Raw genomic sequence first — 21,070 nt, 5'->3', positions numbered from 1 at the left:
TTCCTATGAATGCCTATTTATAGCCCAAAACTATCCTTTAAAAGCCATACTTTTCTGTTTCTTTGTAAGTTTTGTGAGTTTGGTTGAGAATTGGACATTTTGAATATTGTAATGTAGTAGCTCTAGAAATCAGATTCCCCCTCCCCAAGAATTGCCACTGTTGCTTGATAAAGGCTGCCAGGTGTCTATTTGTTCAGTGACTTTTCCAAACTGCTTTTTTTTGCAAAAATTTTATTCCTTACTGTTCACTGAAGTCTCTGTTCTTCATCTCTACAGTTAGCCAATGAACTGACAGAGATTTCCTTAAATTTCTTAATCCAGTAAGAAAAGTGAAGAGAAGAAAAAAATATAAATATGTGTCTCTTTAAATTTCCTCTACCATCACTTCCAAGAAAGTCAATTCAGCCCATAGGGGTTGAAACAATGGTCAGTCTCTGTGTCATCCCCTCAGTGAGCTGCCAGGCAGAACTAAACACACAACTCTGATTTTTGACAGTTTCTCTATTACCCATCCTGGTACCAGCAAGCCACACCAGAATTATGGGCAGCAACCCCCATAGCTACCTGCTATAGGGCTGGGGACTGGGGGTGGTAGCCACTACACACACACACACACAAAAAAAAAAAAAAAAAAAAATTCACTGAAATTTACCAACCTCTTTCTTTGTTAAGCATCCCTGTGGATGCTGCAAGTGTTCACCATGATTCTAAGTTCCAAAACAGTTGCTTCAGACCGTTCTTGCCTGAACAACAGTTGTATTGGTAGAGGAACCAATTCCTGGAGCTCCTTACTTTATCATCTTCAATGATATCTCCCAATTATTTTTTAAAGCTACAGAAGCCTTTTTTTAAGCACTCTAAGAATAATCATTTATTCATGTATCTTTAAACAGTATTTTACGTGTAGAAGTGTGGTCAATACCTCCATCCACTGAAATAACACTGTTCCCAACTTCATAAACAAGTAGTTCTCTTAGAAATATCATCTATACATGTGTCTTTAAGCACTATACAGTGAGATGACCACATCCTCACTGAAATAACATTGAAAGACCCTTTTTTTCCCCAAGGAAAATCTTATATGGAAGCCCATCAGAACAGTAAAACATGTAATAGCATTGTGGCTCAGGTTTAAGCCTGGATACTAGAAAGAGGAATACACCTCTCTAGCCTTTTTTGGTAGTGCGTTCACCCCTTACCTTGATCAGATTAAACACTACTAAAGCAGTGTTTCTCAGACTTTTTTTTTTTTAATTTTTATTTATTTATGATAGTCACACAGAGAGAGAGAGAGAGGCAGAGACACAGGCAGAGGGAGAAGCAGGCTCCATGCACCGGGAGCCCGATGTGGGATTCGATCTAGGGTCTCCCGGATTGCGCCCTGGGCCAAAGGCAGGCGCCAAACCGCTGCGCCACCCAGGGATCCCATTTTCTCAGACTTTATCTTCCTCTTCCCTTTCAGTGATTACTTTCAAATTTTAAAAAATCTGGATGATAAAGACTGGCGAGAAGTAAAATAAACAAGTTACATTATACTCATTACTAATATCGTGTATGAATTACCTATTAGTTACTTTTGTAAGAAAAGAACGTGAGCTTAATTAAGCCCATGATTCTATATGATAAAATAATGCTCTGTAAAGTTAACAGTTTATACTTACGTAGCTATCATATGATGTAAGTTTTTCAAATAACATAAATTCATGAGCTACACACCACCAATATAATGCCCCTGAATGGAGAAATTATATTTATATCTGCCTCAGCCATTGGTCTGTGAATATTTCATATTTGAATCACAATGCATCATATCTTAAAAAATAATAGGTCACAATTACTCCTGATGCAGTTATGTATCCTTTGACACTCAGGGCATCAACACCACCACCCAAAGCAAATCAGATTAACAATGATGACATGAAATTAGCAGTAACTTGTAATTAAAAGGCAAGAATCTCAGCAATCTGAAATCAAAGCCTATTCAAGACTTTATTGATGATGTGCTGATAATACAGCATCTTTTTCCAAAATTGCAGGAATTCCAAAGCTCAGTTGGGAGTTTTGTAATATTAAGTAATCTTTGTGCAGCAGCCAGACTTCTTAATAAATTTAAATTAATTAGAGCTCTCAGAAAACACAAATAACTCTTAAATTTTAAGGATACCAGTTAGTAATTCTAATGAATTGCTGTGGCCTACAAAAGACTATTGAAGTCCTTAGTCATATGTTAAATAACTTGCTATCATTTGAAGGAGTAAAGAAAGGAATTTTATCATTTTGAAGGTTTGATGAAGAACCCCTATATGGCCCACTCTGAGAATCACTGCCCTGCCCTATAAGAATGACTAAGGAAATTCTCCTATTCAGTTATGACCATTGCTTTGAGCCCTGAAGCCAGAGAGTTTAGCTGGCCCACAAGGGGCTTGGGCAGCCAAATGCCAGCCTCTATTACTAGATAAAATTGATCGTGGTGTTAGTTCCCTTGCTGTTTGTCCCATGCAGATTAAGTTCAGTCACCTAAAGAAATGTTTGAGTCATTTACCTCTCAGCCCTTAAAATATTAGCTAGATGATTTCAGAGATTTCATCCAGCTCTAAGTTTAGTGATTCTCCTAACCTTAGGGCTGTATTGCTATCACAGAATCCCAGTGAATAGGTGTTATCTTCCCAGCATTAAAGAATATCACTCTTTGGCTTTTAGGAGGGTCTTAGAAGAGTGTTAGTCATTAATCACAGTGAAGATTCCCCCTGGATGATACTACTACTTACTGGTTTCAAGTAAAATGAAAATAAATCTTATCATCTCTTCCAGTTTTATTGTCACCACCAGTTTCCATTAACAGAGCCATTTCTACTGTAGGAGGGTGAGCTGCCCAGTTACTATTCTTGAAGTGTCACCTCTATTTTCCTTTATAGGATGCTAGTGACTAGGACTCAGCCATCCTGCACTAAAGGTGAAAGGTAATGGCTTTATCCAAAAAGAGCTATAATTATGTTCTTCCCCCTGGAAGTGAGAATAGTCTCCTCATCTCCAGGAGACAGGAGTGGAATACCTATGCACAGAGTCTGTCTGCTCCTGTGTAGACAGTAGTGGTCATCTTATCTTACCTGAGAAATGAGAGATCAGAGAATAAACTGTTAATTCCTTATTGGAGCTGGAGATTCTTTTGGTGCTTTTTATTCTGACCCTATTGTAAGCCTCACTGGATCTCAACTTAGTGGTTGCATTTATTTTTTACTGCCCAAATAAAGGAATTCTTGATGTTTCTAGTATCTCCATTATAAGGCAGAGATAGGAGTATAGAAAGCTTTATTTTTTAAAGATAGCCATTATCACTTTAATTCAGAGAGTGATACCCCTCTTGAGGGGCATCATAACAAGACTCTAGCAGGCTATTACGTAAAATGGTAGATCTCAGTGTACTACTTACTTAGTTCAAGCAAGTCAGCTCTGTCGCTTTTTCCTTCCTAAAAACTTGTTTTGTTTCCCAGACGGAGGGTGCATTAACTCTCAATACTACAGTCTCTCATTTGAACCCTAAAGATTTCGGTACTTCAACAAAATAGACAAGAAATGTGTCTGAACCCACATCGTGATTTTTTAAAAAAGAAATTATACACCTAGCAAGATCATATTCCTCTAATATTGAGGACATAAGCTTGACTTAGCCAATCCAGAGGAGGGAGTTGACTATAAATTGGTCATGTCAGATGAAGACTGGATTCTATAAATGTATCTCAGTCTCAAGGCATATTTAATTACCAAACTATGGGAATTATCAGGACACTGTATATTCATTGATTTTAAAGATTTTATTTATTTATTCATGAGAGAGAGAGAGAAAGGGAGAGACATAGGCAGAGGGAGAAGCAGGCTCCATGCCAGAAGCCCAACATGGGACTTGATCCTGGGTCTCCAGGATCAGGCTCTGGGCTGAAGGCAGTGCTAAACTGCTGTGCCACCCAGGCTGCCCAGACACTGTATATTTAATAATAAATTTTCTTACTGTGGATTAATCAGGAGTTTTTTTAAGTCCTTATTAAAGAGGAATCATCTAATTAAATGTTTTCTTGTGTTTGGGGATACCTAGGTGGCTCAATCCATTAAGCATCTGTCTCTTGATTTCAGCTGATCCCAGGGTTGTGAGACTGAGCCCTGTGTTAGGCTCCTCGCTGAGTGTGGAACCTGCATAAGATTCTCCCTCTCCCTCTCCCTCTGTCCTTCCCCCCCTTCCCCCCCTTCTCTCCCTCTCTAAATAAATTATGTATGTATACATGTTTTCTTGTGGTTTTTTTTTTAGTTTTTTTTTAATTGCTATTTATTTATGATAGTCACAGAGAGAGAGAGAGAGAGAGAGAGGCAGAGACATAGGCAGAGGGAGAAGCAGGCTCCATGTACCAGGAGCCCGACGTGGGATTCGATCCCAGGTCTCTAGGATCACGCCCTGGACCAAAGGCAGGCGTTAAACCACTACGCCACCCAGGGATTCCTGTTTTCTTGTGTTTTAAGAGCATTCTTTGCTGCAAAGCAGCCAGCCAGTGATGAACACAATTCATCGCTAACTGGATATATCGTGTTTTTATTGTTTCTCCACCATACTGAATGTTTTCTTACCCTTTGAGGTGCCCACGGTCTGCAGATGATGAGCGAAAGCACCCTGTTCTGTGTCTTTTCTGTGGAGCTATACTATGTTCTCAGAACATTTGCTGCCAAGAAATTGTGAATGGGGAAGAGGTCGGAGCTTGCATTTTTCATGCACTTCACTGTGGAGCTGGAGTCTGCATTTTCCTTAAGTGAGTAGTGAGTGTTCTGGAAGCTTCATAATGAACTTACAGAATCTGAATCCAATCTGGAGGCTGTTATGGTAGGACAGTGTGTTGATAAGAAATGGTCTGCCAAAGAAAAAAAAAAGAAATGGTCTGCCAGAAGTTAAGAGTATAGACTTTTTATTCACATGAAATTGCATTTGAGAAGATACTGCAGAATAATTTTTGTTTTAAAAAGGGACTCTGTTGGCATTTTAATTATTTGTGGCATATTTTAAGGATGATGGACTTTGTATTGATTACTCTGGTATTGTAGAACACTCAGATGTAATGAGAGGGATCGGAGTCCTAACACTTCTATTTTTAAAAAGCACCTATACAAAGTTGTCCTTTGAATATTTTCATTTTCTTAATTTCCTCTGTCAGGCAACCATTGTTTTCTTTGGTCTCTTAGCGAAAGACTGAGAGGTAGACAATAGTTACTTCATGCTTAGGAAAGATTAGAAGTTCCCTGAGAGAAAATTCAAAGTGGTTATGTGTGCTTTTTCTTTCCATTCTCCCAATGTAATGTAGTTTCTGTTTATATAAGCCCAAATATCTCACTAACTATGAAATATATAATTACTGCTTGTTGGCATCTGTTGGAACAATGGGAATAAATTCATAGAGGCCACACTCAGACACCTATTTTCTTCTTCTTCTTTTTTTTTTTTTCCTATTTTCTTCTTTTCGGAAATTTACAACAAATAAACCCACTGCCTACTCCAACTGTTTATTTTGTAACATCACTCTGTAGTACTTATTCCTTTTGTACACATGCACACAAACAGTATTTTTATGTCTTCATTTCTATCTATAAGGACCCCAGGTAACTTCAAAGTGGCAGTGGTCCATTATAATTTGCACTGTTGGAGACTGGTTCTAACCAGAAATGGCTTGACACTTCCCTGACTGACCTTATTTCTGGCCCAAAGCTATCAGAACAAGAGATGTTGTTCTGTCCTTCTGCTCCTTCCCTACTCCAGGTTGTAGGTCAGGAAACAACAGAAACAAGCCCAGCCATCATTTTTCCAGGGTACCTATGACTCAAGTAGGACAGCTTCCTTCCTCTCAATAGATTCAGGCACTATTAATGGCCCCATTTCCCTAAATCCATTGATCCTTTCCCATAACTTCAATAAAAATAGCAGTGTTCATTCTGTTTTATTCAGAAAAAACACAATTTAATCTATTTGTCTGTATTTATTGTCTCCCTTACTGAATTCCCAACAGATACTGGCATGTCTTTTCTCTAGATTAACTTTGATGCAGTGCCTATCATTTGTACATATGCACTTAATAATATTTCCTTTTGGTTGTTTTGTCCTTCAGAATCCGAGAATGCAGAGTAGTCCTGGTTGAAGGTAAAGCCAGAGGCTGTGCCTATCCAGCCCCTTACTTGGATGAATATGGAGAAACAGACCCTGGCCTGAAGTAAGATTGGTTTATTTATTTTCCATTTTAGTCATTATTGTACATGGATGGTAACAGTTCTTTAACACAAAAACTAGTGCTAAATATTGAGAGAGACTTTTTAATAGGTGTAAGTTAAAAATATTAAATATGATACCATCCTAAATGTAGCATGTAATTTTGAACAACTTTCTGCTTCTCCAGAATGTGAGGGTACTACTTCTCCAAAGTTAAAAATACCAGCCATCCTAATATTTGAATGTTATGTTTTTTTTAATCAACCTATCTTCAGAATTACTTAGAAGGTTTAAGTCTTTGGATTAAGGGAGAAAATAACTGAATGGTGAAATTAGTGACTGCGGAGAAGAAATTTGAGTTGTTCCAGAAAGGTACAAAGAAGCAGAATTTTTTACTTAATTAGGCAATTTGAAAATACTCAACCAAGGCAGCCCGGGGGCTCAGCAGTTTATTAGCGCTGCCTTGAGTCCAGGGCATGATCCTGGAGACCCAGGATCAAGTCCCGCATTAGGCTCCCTGCATGGAGCCTGCTTCTCCCTCTGCCTGTGTCTCTGTGCCTGTCTCTCTCTCTCTCTCTCTCTTTCTCATGAATAAATGAATAAAATCTTTTTTAAAAAATAAACCATTAAAAAAAAAAAAAGAAAAAATACTCAACCAGCTGAGACACTTTGAGAGCCTCCAGAATGAGAATTTCACAGTTCTCTGTAATTGCAATAGCAGTTAGTCATTTTGGATTAGCTGCTCTACAGTGTCACAAACTGTACAACCTTAGAATTGATGTGGAATCATTTTGTTTAAATATCTGCTAATCACTAGCAAATTTGTTATGTCGTAAGAAAAACAATAAGCAAATATTCCTGAGCAGCAGAATATAATTTGAGGGCTTAGAGTTACACCTCAAGCTTAATCTCTACTATACAAAGACCAGAAATGAAAGCTAAATAAACTGTATGAGGCCAAAAAGCCATAAAGCCCCATCAGACTACACAAAAAAGAATAAATCGCTGCTTCATGTTATAAACCTCACTGTTCATTTAAATGGGGTCTCATAATGCCCATGATATATACTTTGCCTATTTTCTGAATAATTAAGGAGTAACCTTCTGCTTCATCAGCTAAGTAACCTATTAAGTTCATGGTGACCAGAGGTGAGGGGAGAATAAATATCCCTTTTAAAACCCTGTCCTGGTGATTCTTCTCAGCTCTAAGACCATCTCAAGAGTTTGGACTAATTTAGGCAATAAAGATGTGGCAGTTATTTGATTTGAACTTACATGTTGATTGTTTTGTTTCATTTTCTTTGAAGGAGGGGCAACCCTCTTCATTTATCTCGTGAGCGGTATCGGAAGCTCCATTTGGTGTGGCAACAGCACTGCATTATAGAAGAGATTGCTAGGAGCCAAGAAACTAATCAGATGTTATTTGGATTCAACTGGCAGTTATTGTGAGCTTCAACTCTGCCTTGGGACAATCATAAATGAAGACAGTAATGAAGACCGATTCAAAATTATGGAGATCTTTCTGAGGGCTGGGGAAGGGTTGGAGGGTCTTTTGCTCTATGTCCAGACTCATATACATCAATAAAATATTCCTTAATGGAGTATTGCTTTCAATTAGAGAAAATATGCTTAGTGGAAAAAAAAGGACATTGATTAATCTGTTTTATGTTCCAGAACACTAAAAATGCTTCTTCATCCCAAGTGTCTGATTCTGCTATTTCTCGAAAATTCATTTCCCTTCGTAATCTGTCCCACCTCATTTCATTTCATTCACCTGGTAAATGAAGTCACCTTAAGCAATTGTGGACATTTTTAATGTTGGTTAACTCTTCTAGTTTTACATTTGGTATCTCCCACACACACCCAAGTTTAGTTTAGTAACACTGACAGGATTCTAATCTGTGGTAGTTTTTCCTTCCAGCTAAAGAGGAATTGCAGAAGCCATGCAGTTAAGAAAGTTTTTTTTTTTTTTTTTTTAATTTTTTATTTATTTATGATAGTCACAGAGAGAGAGAGAGAGAGGCAGAGACATAGGCAGAGAGAGAAGCAGGCTCCATGCACCGGGAGCCCGACGTGGGATTCGATCCCGGGTCTCCAGGATCGCGCCCTGGGCCAAAGGCAGGCGCTAAACCGCTGCGCCACCCAGGGATCCCAGAAAGTTTTTAAAAGAGTAAATTTTTGTATTGTCTCTCTTCTAAGGAAATACCCTAATGTGCCACTTACTGTTTCAGCCAGAAAGTAAATCTTTCTATGGACAGACTTGCCATTTCTAAGGCAAATTTCTGCCAGTGTGGAAAAGTTTTTTCCCCCCACTATAGACCTCAAGAATAGGATAGGATAGGATAATGTAGTCATTATTTATCCCCGATGGGCCAAAGAAACTGTAGTCCCCACCTCTTACCACAAATAGCTTTGTTGAGTTTTGAAATTATAATATTTGTGTTTTCCCAAGGCAAATTTCTAAAATGAGTTCACTTATCTTGTTTGTGGCACCATCTTATTTGACTCTTAAAAACCTGATGCAGTTCTGATGTAAACTATCAATAGAATGAGGATGAGAAAATTACCCCCAATGAAGGGATCATGGCAGCTGTAAATTAGAACAATCAGATTGAAGGCAGTACCATAATCTTCTATGTCTTTGTAAAAGACAAATCCTTCAGTTGTTATCTGTGTGGAACCTTTTCATAAACTCTGGTTTTATGACTAGTACAGACAACCAAAAAGCCATGTGATCAGTGGTCTTTGTCCTGTTATAATATGCTGTGGTTGAGCCATCTTGTTTATAAATAATAGAGCTCTCCTGAATCTGTGCATAAACTTCTTGATTTTTGGCTTTAACTTTTTATATTGAGAACTTGTGATATAAACAGAAGAAAAATTGAAACCTTACATTTTAGCTTCTGTTGTCTCTGTAGTAACTTTAGAAATTTGAAAGATGCAAAGATCATCTGATTTTGCCTTTGGTGACTACTGTCATATATGTGTGTAAATGTTTTCCCTATCTTCTTTTTGCTCAGCAAAGGCAAAGATAAAAATATATTTGAAAAGTTATTGATGATGCACGTTTGGGGTTAGATTTTTTTTTTATATATATATATATTCTTAATGTAAAGGTGGGTTTTGCGGTAAAGGATTGGCATGAATAGGCATCAAAATCACAATCATGATTTTCTACTTGAATAATTATTATTCAGAAGGTATCAGGAAATAGATACAGCTCCACTGAACAATTTTTAACAATTGATAAGTGAGAATCAGAAAATTTGGTATTCACCTTGTCCAGTTTGCCAGTATGTTTAAATGATTAGAACATCTCCCTTTATTTCTTATAAATGTTTTTGGATGGATTGTCTGACTGGGAAATCTGCACCACAATAGAGAACAGAAGATGCTGACTTCTGCCCTAACTGATCAGCCCCAATTTAGCAGAGACAAACTAAATTTTTATTTCTAGTTTTTTTATATTCATCAGTCCTGGGGTTATGCTCTTAAGCTGCCAGAGGGACTACCCTGTAATGGCCAGTCAGACATTTACTGCCAAAGAACCCGTTCCATATTGAGTTCCACTTCTGAGATTGATTCAGACACCTGCACTGGAGATGAACACGTCTTGGTGCTGCCCCCAGCCCTAGGGATTTCTAATTTTATTCAAATATAGTGGTTTGCCTTCATCATTGCAAACAATTTAATTATGCTTATGGAGTTTACTTACAAATGAGCAAAAAGTCACTTTATTTTCATTAGTGTAGTATGTGGGGGAATGGTTCAACAGGATGGCTCCAAAATTGTGTTTTTCTAATGTTTTTGGTGAGAGGCTGACAGGAATTTTAATGATACAGTGAAGAAAACCCTATATCTGTATAATTAATTTATTTTGCCTGGTGTATGGGCTGTGAGTTCACCCATTAGTGGTCATTTGTCATTTCACAACAACTATGCATTTTGGTTCACTGTGATGATCTATATCTAGTGACTGCAACATGTTTATACCACTGATTCAAATTCCATCCATGATGAAGTTATACAAATAATGCATATATTGATATCTTTTATTGCAAAATGTAAATTTAAAACTTGTATAATGTTCTTGTGCTTTTTGAAATAAAATATATGTGTATATTTACAAAGAAAAAAGGGACTTCTCATGTTTGGGGATTTGGGTTTGAAGTATAAAAATATGTACCTAGAAAGGAGCTCTAATTAAATGTTACCTTTGTCAGCCCAAATTCTCTTTTTTTTTTTTTGTTTTTTAAGATTTTATTTACTTATTCATGAGAGACACACACAGAGAGAGAGAGAGAGGCAGAGACACAGGCAGAGGGAGAAGCAGGCTCCATACAGGGAGCCTGACGTGGGACTTGATCCCGGGTCTCCAGGATCAGGCCCTGGGCTGAGGGCGGCACTAAACTGCTGCCCCACCAGGCTGCCTGACACATTCTTTAAAAGACAGAGATAGGTATTTGGTATAAAGGTCTCCAAACTTTTTGACCATACATTCCATCAGTAAATAATTTTTAAGCATGCACTCACTATAGAGAGAATTTTTTCTATTCAATACTAATATATTCAGTACATTTTAAGACATTGCCCAAAAATGGAGATTTAAAAAATCAGTTGAAGAATAGAATATTTCTGTTTAAATATCTTCCAAGTGAATCTATGCATCTCTTGGGATATGTATACCCCATTGAGGATATAACTATCTGTTCAGGAGGACTCTGCAATGATCAGAATGTTCTCTGTATTCCAATGTGATAGTCACTGTCCCCATGCAAATATTGAACATTTTGAAATGTGGCTAGTGCAACTGAAGACCTGAGTTTTTTAATTTAATTTTAACTAAAATTGTCATATGTGGCTAGTGGCTACTATACTGGACAGCATAAGTCTAGTATAATGGTTCTCAGACTTAACTGTGTTAGAATCAGAATCACCTGAGGAGCATTAACAAAATCTAAGTTTCTGGATTTCAGGCAAGCCCCGGTGGCTCAGTGGCTTAGCACCACCTCCAGTCCAGGGCCTGATCCTGGAGACCCGGGATCAAGTCCCATGTCGGGCTCCCTGCGTGGAGCCTGCTTCTCCCTCTGCCTGTGTCTCTTACTCTCTCTGTGTGTGTTTCTCATGAATAAATAAATAAAATCATAAAAAAATAAAATAAAATTTCTGGATTTCACCCTTGATCCTGAATCAGAATCTCCTGAGATTGAGCCTTTACAAAACCATTATGACTTCCTTCTTTTTTTTTTTTATTATGACTTCCTTCTGTTTCTAAACCATTACTCTTAAAATTTAGAGCTTTCTTACTTTTTACCAAAGTGATTTTAGTCTAAGTGCCAAAGAGCCTCAGAGAGAAAAGTAGATCAGAGAGGGGGAAAAGTGCCAAATGTAGAAAGTTGAAATTTTTTTTTTTAGTTGAAATTTTTCATTTTGAGTTTCTATTTAAGTTTTTATGTAAGGAAAGTGTACCTAGAGTTAAAAACCAAAAAAGTCATTGCTTTAATATTAAGATTTTACGATATTCTAGGAGGGCAGTAGCACTGAAGGCAATGAAGAAAAGTGTTTTGTTTATCAAAATACAAGGTACTTGTAAATGGCAGGAAGAGGTCACTACAGTCTTTTCTGTGCTTAGAGTAGCTGGGCACTACTGAGAAAAACAAATCCTACAACCAGGCAAGTTTTCAGTTTGCATTAAAATTTAAAACCTCTGGGGCACCTGGGTGGCTCATTTGGTTAAGCATCTGACTCTTGATTTCAGCTTGGGTCATGAAATAGAGTGCACATGAGGCTCCATGCTGAGGGTGGAGCCTGCTTAGGATTCTCCCTCCCTCACTCTCTGCTCCTCCCCCATCCATAAGAGTGTATGTGCGTGCTCTCTCTCTCTCCCTCTCTCACTTTAAAAAAAATTAAAGAAAAAAAAAATAAAAATAAATAAATAAAGGAAAAAAAAATTAAAGCTTTTGTACAACAAAGGGCACCATTAATAAAAAGATACCGAGGTAGGTGCTATGATCATCACATCAACAGTACAGCTTCTGAATTTTTTCAAAACTCTTCCTGAAAACCATGTACACTAACCAGGATAACAAAAGAAAAAAATCCAAAGTTTAACAAAACAAGGCAGCCCAGAATCTCCATGAACTCCCAAGTATGGGCAGATATATCCAAATCCCTAAGATCAGCAGGGCTGTGTAGTAGAAGTAGTGGAAGGTGAAAGGGGTTACTGAATAAGAGTTGCAGAACTGAGAAATTGCCAACCACCCCCAAGTGGAAAGAAATCCACTCAATAGAAAACCTGGACACTCAGCACTGAGAATTGCCAGCAGAGCTAACCAAAGTCCTCACATGCTTTGAGCATGGGTGAAAAACTGCTCAATCTTGAGAAAATGTGGTGGTCTAAGTCCTCTACATGCTTATAAATCGCCATTAAATACTGCCTTCAGTACAGAAAGCCTGACCTTATGAAAAACTGCTAAAAACAGAAACCAGATTCAGAATGGCAGTAATACTATGGGTAAGAAAGTTCAGACTGTATACATGAGTAATACATAATCTAGTATTAAATTCAGAATGGATGAAAGACCTAAATGTGAGACAGGAATCCATCAAAATCCTAGAGGAAAGAAAACACAGGCAGCAACCTCTTGGACATCAGATATAGCAACAAAAACAAAAATGAACTATTGGAACCTCATCAGGATAAAAAGCTGCACAGGGCAGCCCAGGTGGCTCAGCGGTTTAGCGCCACCTTCGGCCCAGGGCCTGATCCTGGAGACCCGGGATCAAGTCCCACGTCAGGCTCCCTACATGGAGCCTGCTTCTCCCTCTGCCTATGCCTGTGCCTCTCTCTATCTCTCTATCTCTCATGAATAAATAAATCTTAAAAAAAAAAAGTTTCTGCACAGCAAAGGAAACAAGCAATAAAAGTAAAAGGCAGGGATGCATCTGCCTTCAGCTCCAAGTGTCATCCCAGGGTTCCAGGATCGAGTCCACATTAGGCACCCTGCGAGAAGCCTGCTTCTCCCCCTGCCTGTCTCTGCCTCTCTCTGTGTGTCTCTTTATGAATAAATAAATAAAATCTTAAAAAAAGAAAATACTAAAAGGCAGCTTACAGAATGGAAAAGATATTTGCAAATGACACATCAGATAAAGGGCTAGTATCTAAAAATCTATAAAGAACTTAACAAAATCAGCACCCAAAGAACAAATAATCCAATCCAGAAATGGGCAGAAGACATGAAGAGACATGTCTCCAAAGAAGACATACAAATACCCAACAGACACATGAAAAAATGCTCAACATCACTCGGCATCAGGGAAATACAAATCAAAATCACGAGAGACCACCTCATACCTGTCAGAATGGCTAAAATTAACAACACAAGAAATAACAGATGTTGGCAAGGATGGAGAGAAAGTGAACCTCTTACACTGTTGATGGGAATGCAAGCTGGTGCAACCACCTCTGGAAGACACATGGAGGTTCCTCAAAAGTTAAAAATAGGACTACCCTATGATCCAGCATGGATAGAGAACAAACTGAAGGTTGATGGAGGGAGGTGGGTGAGTGATGGGCTAGATGGGTGATGGGGCAATTGTTATGATGAGCCCTGGGTGTTCTGTGTGATTAGTTGCTAAATTCTGAAACCAATATTACACTATATGTTAACTAACTAGAATTTAAATAAAAATTTGGAGAAAAAAGTAATATATTAGCAAAATGCTGTATTTAAAGATGTAAGTACAAGAGAGTACTGAGTACTTGACATTAAAAATAGAGGAGGTAGGGGATCCCTGGGTGGCGCAGCGGTTTGGCGCCTGCCTTTGGCCCAGGGCGCGATCCTGGAGACCTGGGATCAAATCCCACGTCGGGCTCCCGGTGCATGGAGCCTGCTTCTCCCTCTGCCTGTGTCTCTGCCTCTCTCTCTCTCTATCATAAATAAATAAAAATTTAAAAAATAAAAAAATAAAAATAGAGGAGATAGGGTGCCTGAATGGCTTAGTGGTTGAGTGTTTGCCTTTGGCTCAGGTCGTGATCCCGGGGTCCTGGTATTGAGTCCTGCGGAGCCTGCTTCTCCCTCTGCCTGTGTCTCTGCTTCTGTGTGTGTGTGTGCATGTCTCATGAATAAATAAATAAAATCTTTAAAAAAAAATAGAGATACTCTGAGCTGTGAAGCTAAGAATGTTTTCTTGACCCATACCTGCCCCTAATGGTCCACAAAATTTGCCCAGCACCTCCCCCTAATGGTCCACAAAATCCATGTCATTTAAAAAAGAATATAACTATACTGGTTAATTTTATGTATCAATTTGACTGCCCTAAGGGATGCCTGAATAGCTGGAACAACATAATTTCTGATGTATCTGTTAGGGTGTTTCTGGTAAATATTAGAATATGATTCAATAGACTGAGCAGAAAGATCTGTCCTCACCACAAAGAGATCTGTGGTTGGGCCTCATCCAATCCACTGGGGATCCAAATGGAACAAAAAGTAAAGGAAGAATGATTCCCTCCCTCTCTTTGGGCAAGGATGTCTATCTTCTCCTGCTCTCAGACTTTGGAGCCCCTGGATCTCAGGCCTTTGGACTCAGACTGAATTATACCACCAACTTTCCACCAAGGCATATCCCAGTAAAGTTGTTAGATCTTAAGAGCAAGAGAGACAAAACCATTTGCAAGATTTGGACATGTAAGCAAAAAAGTCACTCGTAAGATAAAGTCAAATTGGCATTAGACTTCTTAGAAGCAACATTTTTTAAGGATATTCAATACAAGGCTTTTCAAGGGGTGCCTAGGTGGCTCAGTCAGTTACGTGTATGAGTCCTGTTTTAAATTCAGGTCATGATCACATGGGTTGTGAGATCGAGCCCTGCATGGGGCTCCATGCTCTGCGTGGAATCTGCTTGGATATTCTCTCCCTCTGCTCCACCCCCACTCTCTCTCTCTCCAAAAATTAAATAAATAAATCTTTAAAAAAAAAAGGATTTTCAAGAGGTTTTTTTTTAAACGTTTTCTTAAGATTTTATTTATTTATTCATGAGAGACTAGAGAGAGAGAGGCAGAGACACAGGCAGAGGGAGGAGAAGCAGGCTCCATGCAAGGAGCCCGATGTGGGACTTGAACCCAGGATTTGGGATCAGGCCCTGAGCCAAAGGCAGATGCTCAACTGCTGAGCCACCCAGGCATCCCTTCAAGAGTTTTTATATCCAATCAAACTGTCCAGGCATAAAATCCACACAATAGTTAAAAGTATGTTAATACTCAGGAAATATTTTTCCCATGAGCCTTGATTGAGGAACTTGCCAGAATTTAGCAGAAAATACCATATTTTCAGATAATCACAAAATGGTTATAGAAGCTTTGGCATACAGTCCAGGGATTGAATGTTGTGAAAATTGAGATTAAGGAGGGAGTGGGAAAGGTAAAATCGGATGCTCTGATAATGTAAAATTAATACAACTAACAAAAAATGGGAGGAAGGTAATGATTAGGTACAAAGTTAAATAAGCTAACTGTATCAATGGTATTAGCTAAAGGGAAAAAGATACCACTTGAAGCTGACAAAAAAAAAATAATACTTTATGCAAATTGACATTAGGATAAAACTGGTGGCTCACTAGTGAGAAAGAAGGGACCAGTAAGTAGTTTCAAAATTGCTCAAATGTTAGGGAAGCAACAGATGGTTTTAAAGAAAGAGTACTTAAAATATTACATAAAGATGTTAGTATAAAGTTTACGACTAGAACTATAATGCAACACCAAAAGGGAAAAAAAGTAAAAGAAAATAGGCTACATAGTAAAACAATATAACAAAATGCAGACCAATCTATAAATGTAAATAGGCTCAATTCCCTTTAAAAAAAAATAAATGAGCTAACAAATAGATTCAGGTGAAAAATAAAGAGACAAACATAATTTTTATTTTTTTATTTTTTTAAAGATTTTTTATTTATTTATTCATGAAAGACACAGAGAGAGAGAAAGAGAGAGGCAGACAGGCAGAGGGAGAAGCAGGCTCCATGCAGGGAGCCGGACATGGGCCTTGATCCCGGGACTCCAGGATCACGCCCTGGGCCAAAAGCAGGTGCTAAACCTCTGAGCCACCTGGGGATCCCCCAAACATAATTTTTAAATGGGCAAAATATTTTGGTATTTCTTCAAAGAAGATACACAAATTTCTAATAAGTACATGACAAAATGCTCAACATCATTAGTCATTATGGAAATGCAAATCAAAACCACAATGAGACACACTTCACACCCACTAGGATGGCTATTAATCAGCAGGACAGACAGTAACATGTTGTCAGTAGGATGTGGAGAAATTGGCACCAAATACAGGCAGTCCTCACTTTGCATAGTAATGCAAACTGAAACCATACAAAACATTCTTAATAATCAGTGGGAAAGATTGTGATTGTTCCACCATCTTTACAAATTTTGATGGAAACAAACTCTTATAAGTGTATAAAGAAGTAAAAATAGTGAAACTAACATTTATTTAATAGTGACACTAACATTTTTTTTTTAAGATTTTATTTATTTATTCATGAGAGACACACAGAGAGAGGCACAGACATAGGCAGAGGGAGAAGCAGGCTCCATTCAGGGAGCCTGATGTGGGACTTGATCCCAGGACTCCAGGATCACGCCCTGAGCCAGAAGGCAGACGCTTAACCGCTGAGCCACCCAGGCATCCCGAAACCAAGATTTATTTATTGATTTATAACATTAGAGTCATTAAAAATTAAATATTTTATTTCTTTTAAAAAGTTATCAAGGAAAAACATCGAGTGCTTGCCTTTTTGTCTGTATAATTTACGATACAGAGTGAGCATCTTTTCTATGTCTTGGCAAATTGTCATTCTAAGTTTCACTTCACCTCCAACATTTAATCCTTTGTGTTTTCGGTGTTGTGAAATACTTCTAGGAGTTCCTTTCATGTTAAGTTTTGTGCCAGGAACCTTTTTTTTTTTTTTTCTGGGATGCTAGCCATAACTGCTTATTTATTTCAATAAGCTTGTCTTCACTGAGTTCCTCTGACTGCATAGCTATAGTGTCTCAAGCAGCAGCAGTTTCCAACAATCCCACAGTTCACTATTTCTTCTATAATTCCTGTATAACTTCTATTTGACCCAAATTTCACTTCCAGCATTATCACTCTAGTGTCTTTATTGCACTTTTATTTTCATTGGCCAATTCCCTCTTGCGATTATCAATTTTTGTAAAATGTTGCATGGGCTTATCACTGGGAGACAAGGAGACAACACAACTACATGCTTTGCTCTCTGTCCCTGCACTGAATAACAGATGTGCAATGCTAATCACCAACAGACTTTGAAAAAAGTGACATAATTGGTCACTGATCATGACAAGTGTGGTTATTTAGTGGTTTGTGAAATGAAGAACTAGCTGCAAAGTTCACACTTGATGCAATTACAATTAACATACCATCATAAATGAAATTTGAACCATGTTGTTGAGAGACTAGTGTTAATTTAATTAAAACACAATAACTGAAAATTTTGCACATAGGAACCATATAAGCTGAGGACACTTTGTAGAAGAGCAGCAACTTTCATAAAGTTAAAAAAAAAAAGGATAGAGACATTAATAAAGAGACTGTAACAAATATCTCCCAAACCTAGGATAAAGCAGACAAAAAAAGTAGACAAAAAATTAAAAGATAAAGTGGACAAAAAAATTCATAAGGATATAGCAGACTCAAACAACATAGTGTGTTAGTTGGGTCCTGCAGTGAACGACACTAAGACAGATTTGAGAGCACAAAAGGTTTAAGTTGCTGCACTAATCCATCCAATTACAGTTGGACAAGGGAGTACCAAGAAGTGCCCAAGCAGATTATCTGAATTCCACAAGTAGTCCTCTTTTTATCCAGCGCAGCCCTTATACTTTCCTGCTGATCAGTGCCAATTACCCCTGCCAAGATGGTGACTCTTCTTGCTTGCTAGTCCTTCGTTATATGCAGTCCAAAAGACCCAAGCTGGTGGTGATTCTTATATCAGACAATTTAGGTTTTAAACCAAAGATTGGAAATAAATAAATAAATAAATAAATAAATAAATAAATAAATAAACCAAAGATTGTAATAAAAGATGAAGAAGAACACTATATCATAATTAAAGGGTCTATCTAATATGAAGATCTAACAATTGTAAATATTTATGCCCCTAACATGGAAGTATCCAGTTATATAAGCCAATTAATAAAAAAATTAAAGAAACATATCAGTAATAATACAATAATAGTAGGGGACTTTAGCACCCAACTCACTGTAATGGACAGATCATCTAAGTAGATCAACAAGGAAATAAGGACTTTGAATGACACACTGGATCAGATGGACTTCACAGATATATTCAGAACATTTCATCCTAAAGCAATAGAATACATGTTCTTCTCAAGTGCACATGGAACATTCCTCAGAATAGATCACATATGGGGTCACAAATCAGGTCTCAACTGGTACCTAAAGATTGGGATCATTCCCTGAATATTTTCAGACCACACTGCTTTAAAACTAGAACTCCACCACAGAAGGAAATTTGGAAAGAACTCAAATACACGGAGGCTAAAAAGCATCCTATTAAAAAATGAAGGGGTCAACCAGGAAATTAAAGAAGAATTTTTTAAAATTTATGGAAACAATGAAAATGAAAGCACAACTGTTCAAAACCTTGGGAATGCAGCAAAGGCAGTCCTAAGAGGGAGTACATAGCAATGCAAGCCTTTCTCAAGAAACAAGAAAGTTCTCATATATACAACCTAACCTTACACCTAAAGGAGCTGGAGAAAAACAGCAAATAAAACTTAAACCCAGCAGGAGAAGAGAAATTAAATAGAGATTTGGCAGAAACCAATGAAATAAAAAAACAAAAGAATATAGAACAGATCAATGAAACTAAGAGCTAGTTCTTTGGAAGAATTAATAAGATTGATCAATTCCTGGCCAGACTTATCAAAAACAGAAGAGAAATGACCCAAATAAATAAAATCATGAATGAAGATGAAGAAATACAAACAATTATAACAACATATTATGCGCAACTATATGCCAACCAATTAGACAATCTGGAAGAAATGGATGCATTCCTAGAGACGTATAAACTACCAAAACTGGAACAGGAAGAAATAGAAAATCTGAACATAGAGCCCATATATATAAATATAGATATTATATTATATCTATCTATATATATAATGAGATACATAATGAAAGATATATGTGTGTGTGTGTGTACTGACCGTTAAAGAAATTGGCAAATATTTTCCCAATTCCTCTTGCTCCATAGTCTTGTCAACACTTGGCATTGTCTGTCTTTTCAATTGTAGCCATTCTGGTGAGTATGTAATGGTATTCACTGTCTCATTAATTTTAATACTTTTTTTAGATGCTTTTGAGATTTACTATGTAGATGATAAATATTTTTCTCTTCCCTTCCAGAATTTATACATTGTTTCTTTTCTTCTCTTCCTGGATGGGCTGGACTATATAGAGTGTGGTGGCTTAATAGCAAGAGTGGAAAATGATCATGAAGGGTTTTGTAAGTGATGATAAGGGCAATGAGGAATCACTAGTATTTTTTCATAGATGAATAATGTGGTTAAATTTGCATTTAGCAAAAGCTCTCTGGCTATAATGTAGAAAAAATAAAGACACCAGGGAAGGCCAGTTAAAAGCCTCTTGAAGTAATATAGATAAGAAGTGGTGACCTAATCTAGGAAAGTGGCAATTGGAAAGGAGAAGAATTGATTTTTAAAAAATAAAATACGTCTGGCTCCACTTAGTCCACATCAAGTGCGATTTCAGTAAACCAATCAATAAAAATGTGCACATATTTCAAGCCATCCTGAGGGTAGACATTTTCTTTAGGGAAAATTCATCTTTAGAAGCCACTAAAAAGAACATTTTAACCAATGTTATCAACCTGTTAAAAAGAACTTGAAACAAATAAAACTATTGGGTTCAATGTAAAATATGAAGTGAAAATGCAAGATCAGTTACTAAAACTTCTTTTCTTATAAACGTGCCCCAATCAAGTCAGGTCACAAGTTGTTTATGACAACTTCCAGAACTGATTAAATTAAAGTCATAGTTGCTGTGACCCTTGGGAAGCTATGTAGGTGAACTGAAAGAAGTAAACTCTGGCTGATAGTAAAATAATAAGATCACACCAATTTAGAAAGCAACAACAAAAGACCTAAGTAAGAAAGGTGACAAAAACAAAATATTTGAATGAATTATGCAAAAAGGGGAGAGCAGATGGCTTTTGGAGAACTCCCTGATCTGTGACATCACTCAAGGCCTCAATAGCCCTAGTACTGCCTCCTTCTACTATTCCCTCCTTTACTTTTGGTCTTCCTTTCTTTTACTCTGACCCTTCCCTCATCTCATCACCTTAGTAGAACTATGATTTCATCACTAGGAGAAAATGTTTCAAATTTATGTGTCCATTCCTGACCTCAGGGCTGCATTTTCAACTTCTTTACTTGGTAGTGCTGCTGGACCTTTGAGCTGAGTCTAAAATCAAACTCATTCTCGGCCTCAAACCAGTTCTCCTTCCTGTTTCTTTATTTCTGATAAAGGTACCACTATTCTCCGAGTCATGCTGTTTTGACATCTAAATTATCTTTGATTCTTCCTTCCACAGTAAATTGCTTGGCAAACTTGCCAGGTCTCATCAATTGTTTCTTCTGATTATTCTCTGCTCTGTATTATCACCTCCTCATTTCAGGCCCTTCTTACATCCTTGCCAGAACATTTGCAATGGCCTCTTTGCTGGTCTTCTTTGTCTAGTTCCTTACTTTCTTGA

General features: G+C 37.6%; 1 protein-coding gene and 1 long non-coding RNA gene across 5 annotated transcripts in view; one reads left to right on the top strand and one right to left on the bottom strand.

The window, feature by feature from the left end:
- The window catches only part of UBR1 (ubiquitin protein ligase E3 component n-recognin 1), a 139,948-nt gene extending 129,576 nt beyond the window's left edge, over nt 1-10,372 (top strand). For all 4 annotated transcript variants that reach the window (XM_072808941.1, XM_072808940.1, XM_072808942.1 and 1 more), the window contains 3 exons: nt 4,623-4,793; nt 6,138-6,239; nt 7,543-10,372. In XM_072808941.1, coding sequence (XP_072665042.1) covers nt 4,623-4,793; nt 6,138-6,239; nt 7,543-7,684 — 415 coding nt within the window. In that variant the 3' untranslated portion in view covers nt 7,685-10,372. The remainder of the gene's footprint in view (nt 1-4,622; nt 4,794-6,137; nt 6,240-7,542) is intronic.
- Nucleotides 1,259-21,070, bottom strand: part of LOC140623033 (uncharacterized) — a 32,242-nt gene continuing 12,430 nt past the window's right edge. Inside the window, exons 3-4 of the long non-coding RNA XR_012022711.1 lie at nt 4,615-4,892; nt 1,259-1,501 (exon numbers count right to left, since the gene is read on the bottom strand). This is a non-coding gene — a long non-coding RNA (uncharacterized lncRNA). The remainder of the gene's footprint in view (nt 1,502-4,614; nt 4,893-21,070) is intronic.

The sequence above is a fragment of the Canis lupus genome, chromosome 32, assembly GCF_048164855.1.
Source record: "Canis lupus baileyi chromosome 32, mCanLup2.hap1, whole genome shotgun sequence".
Lineage (NCBI taxonomy): Eukaryota > Metazoa > Chordata > Mammalia > Carnivora > Canidae > Canis > Canis lupus.
Note: the sequence above shows the minus strand (reverse complement) of the source record. Positions and strands in the feature narration are given on the sequence as shown.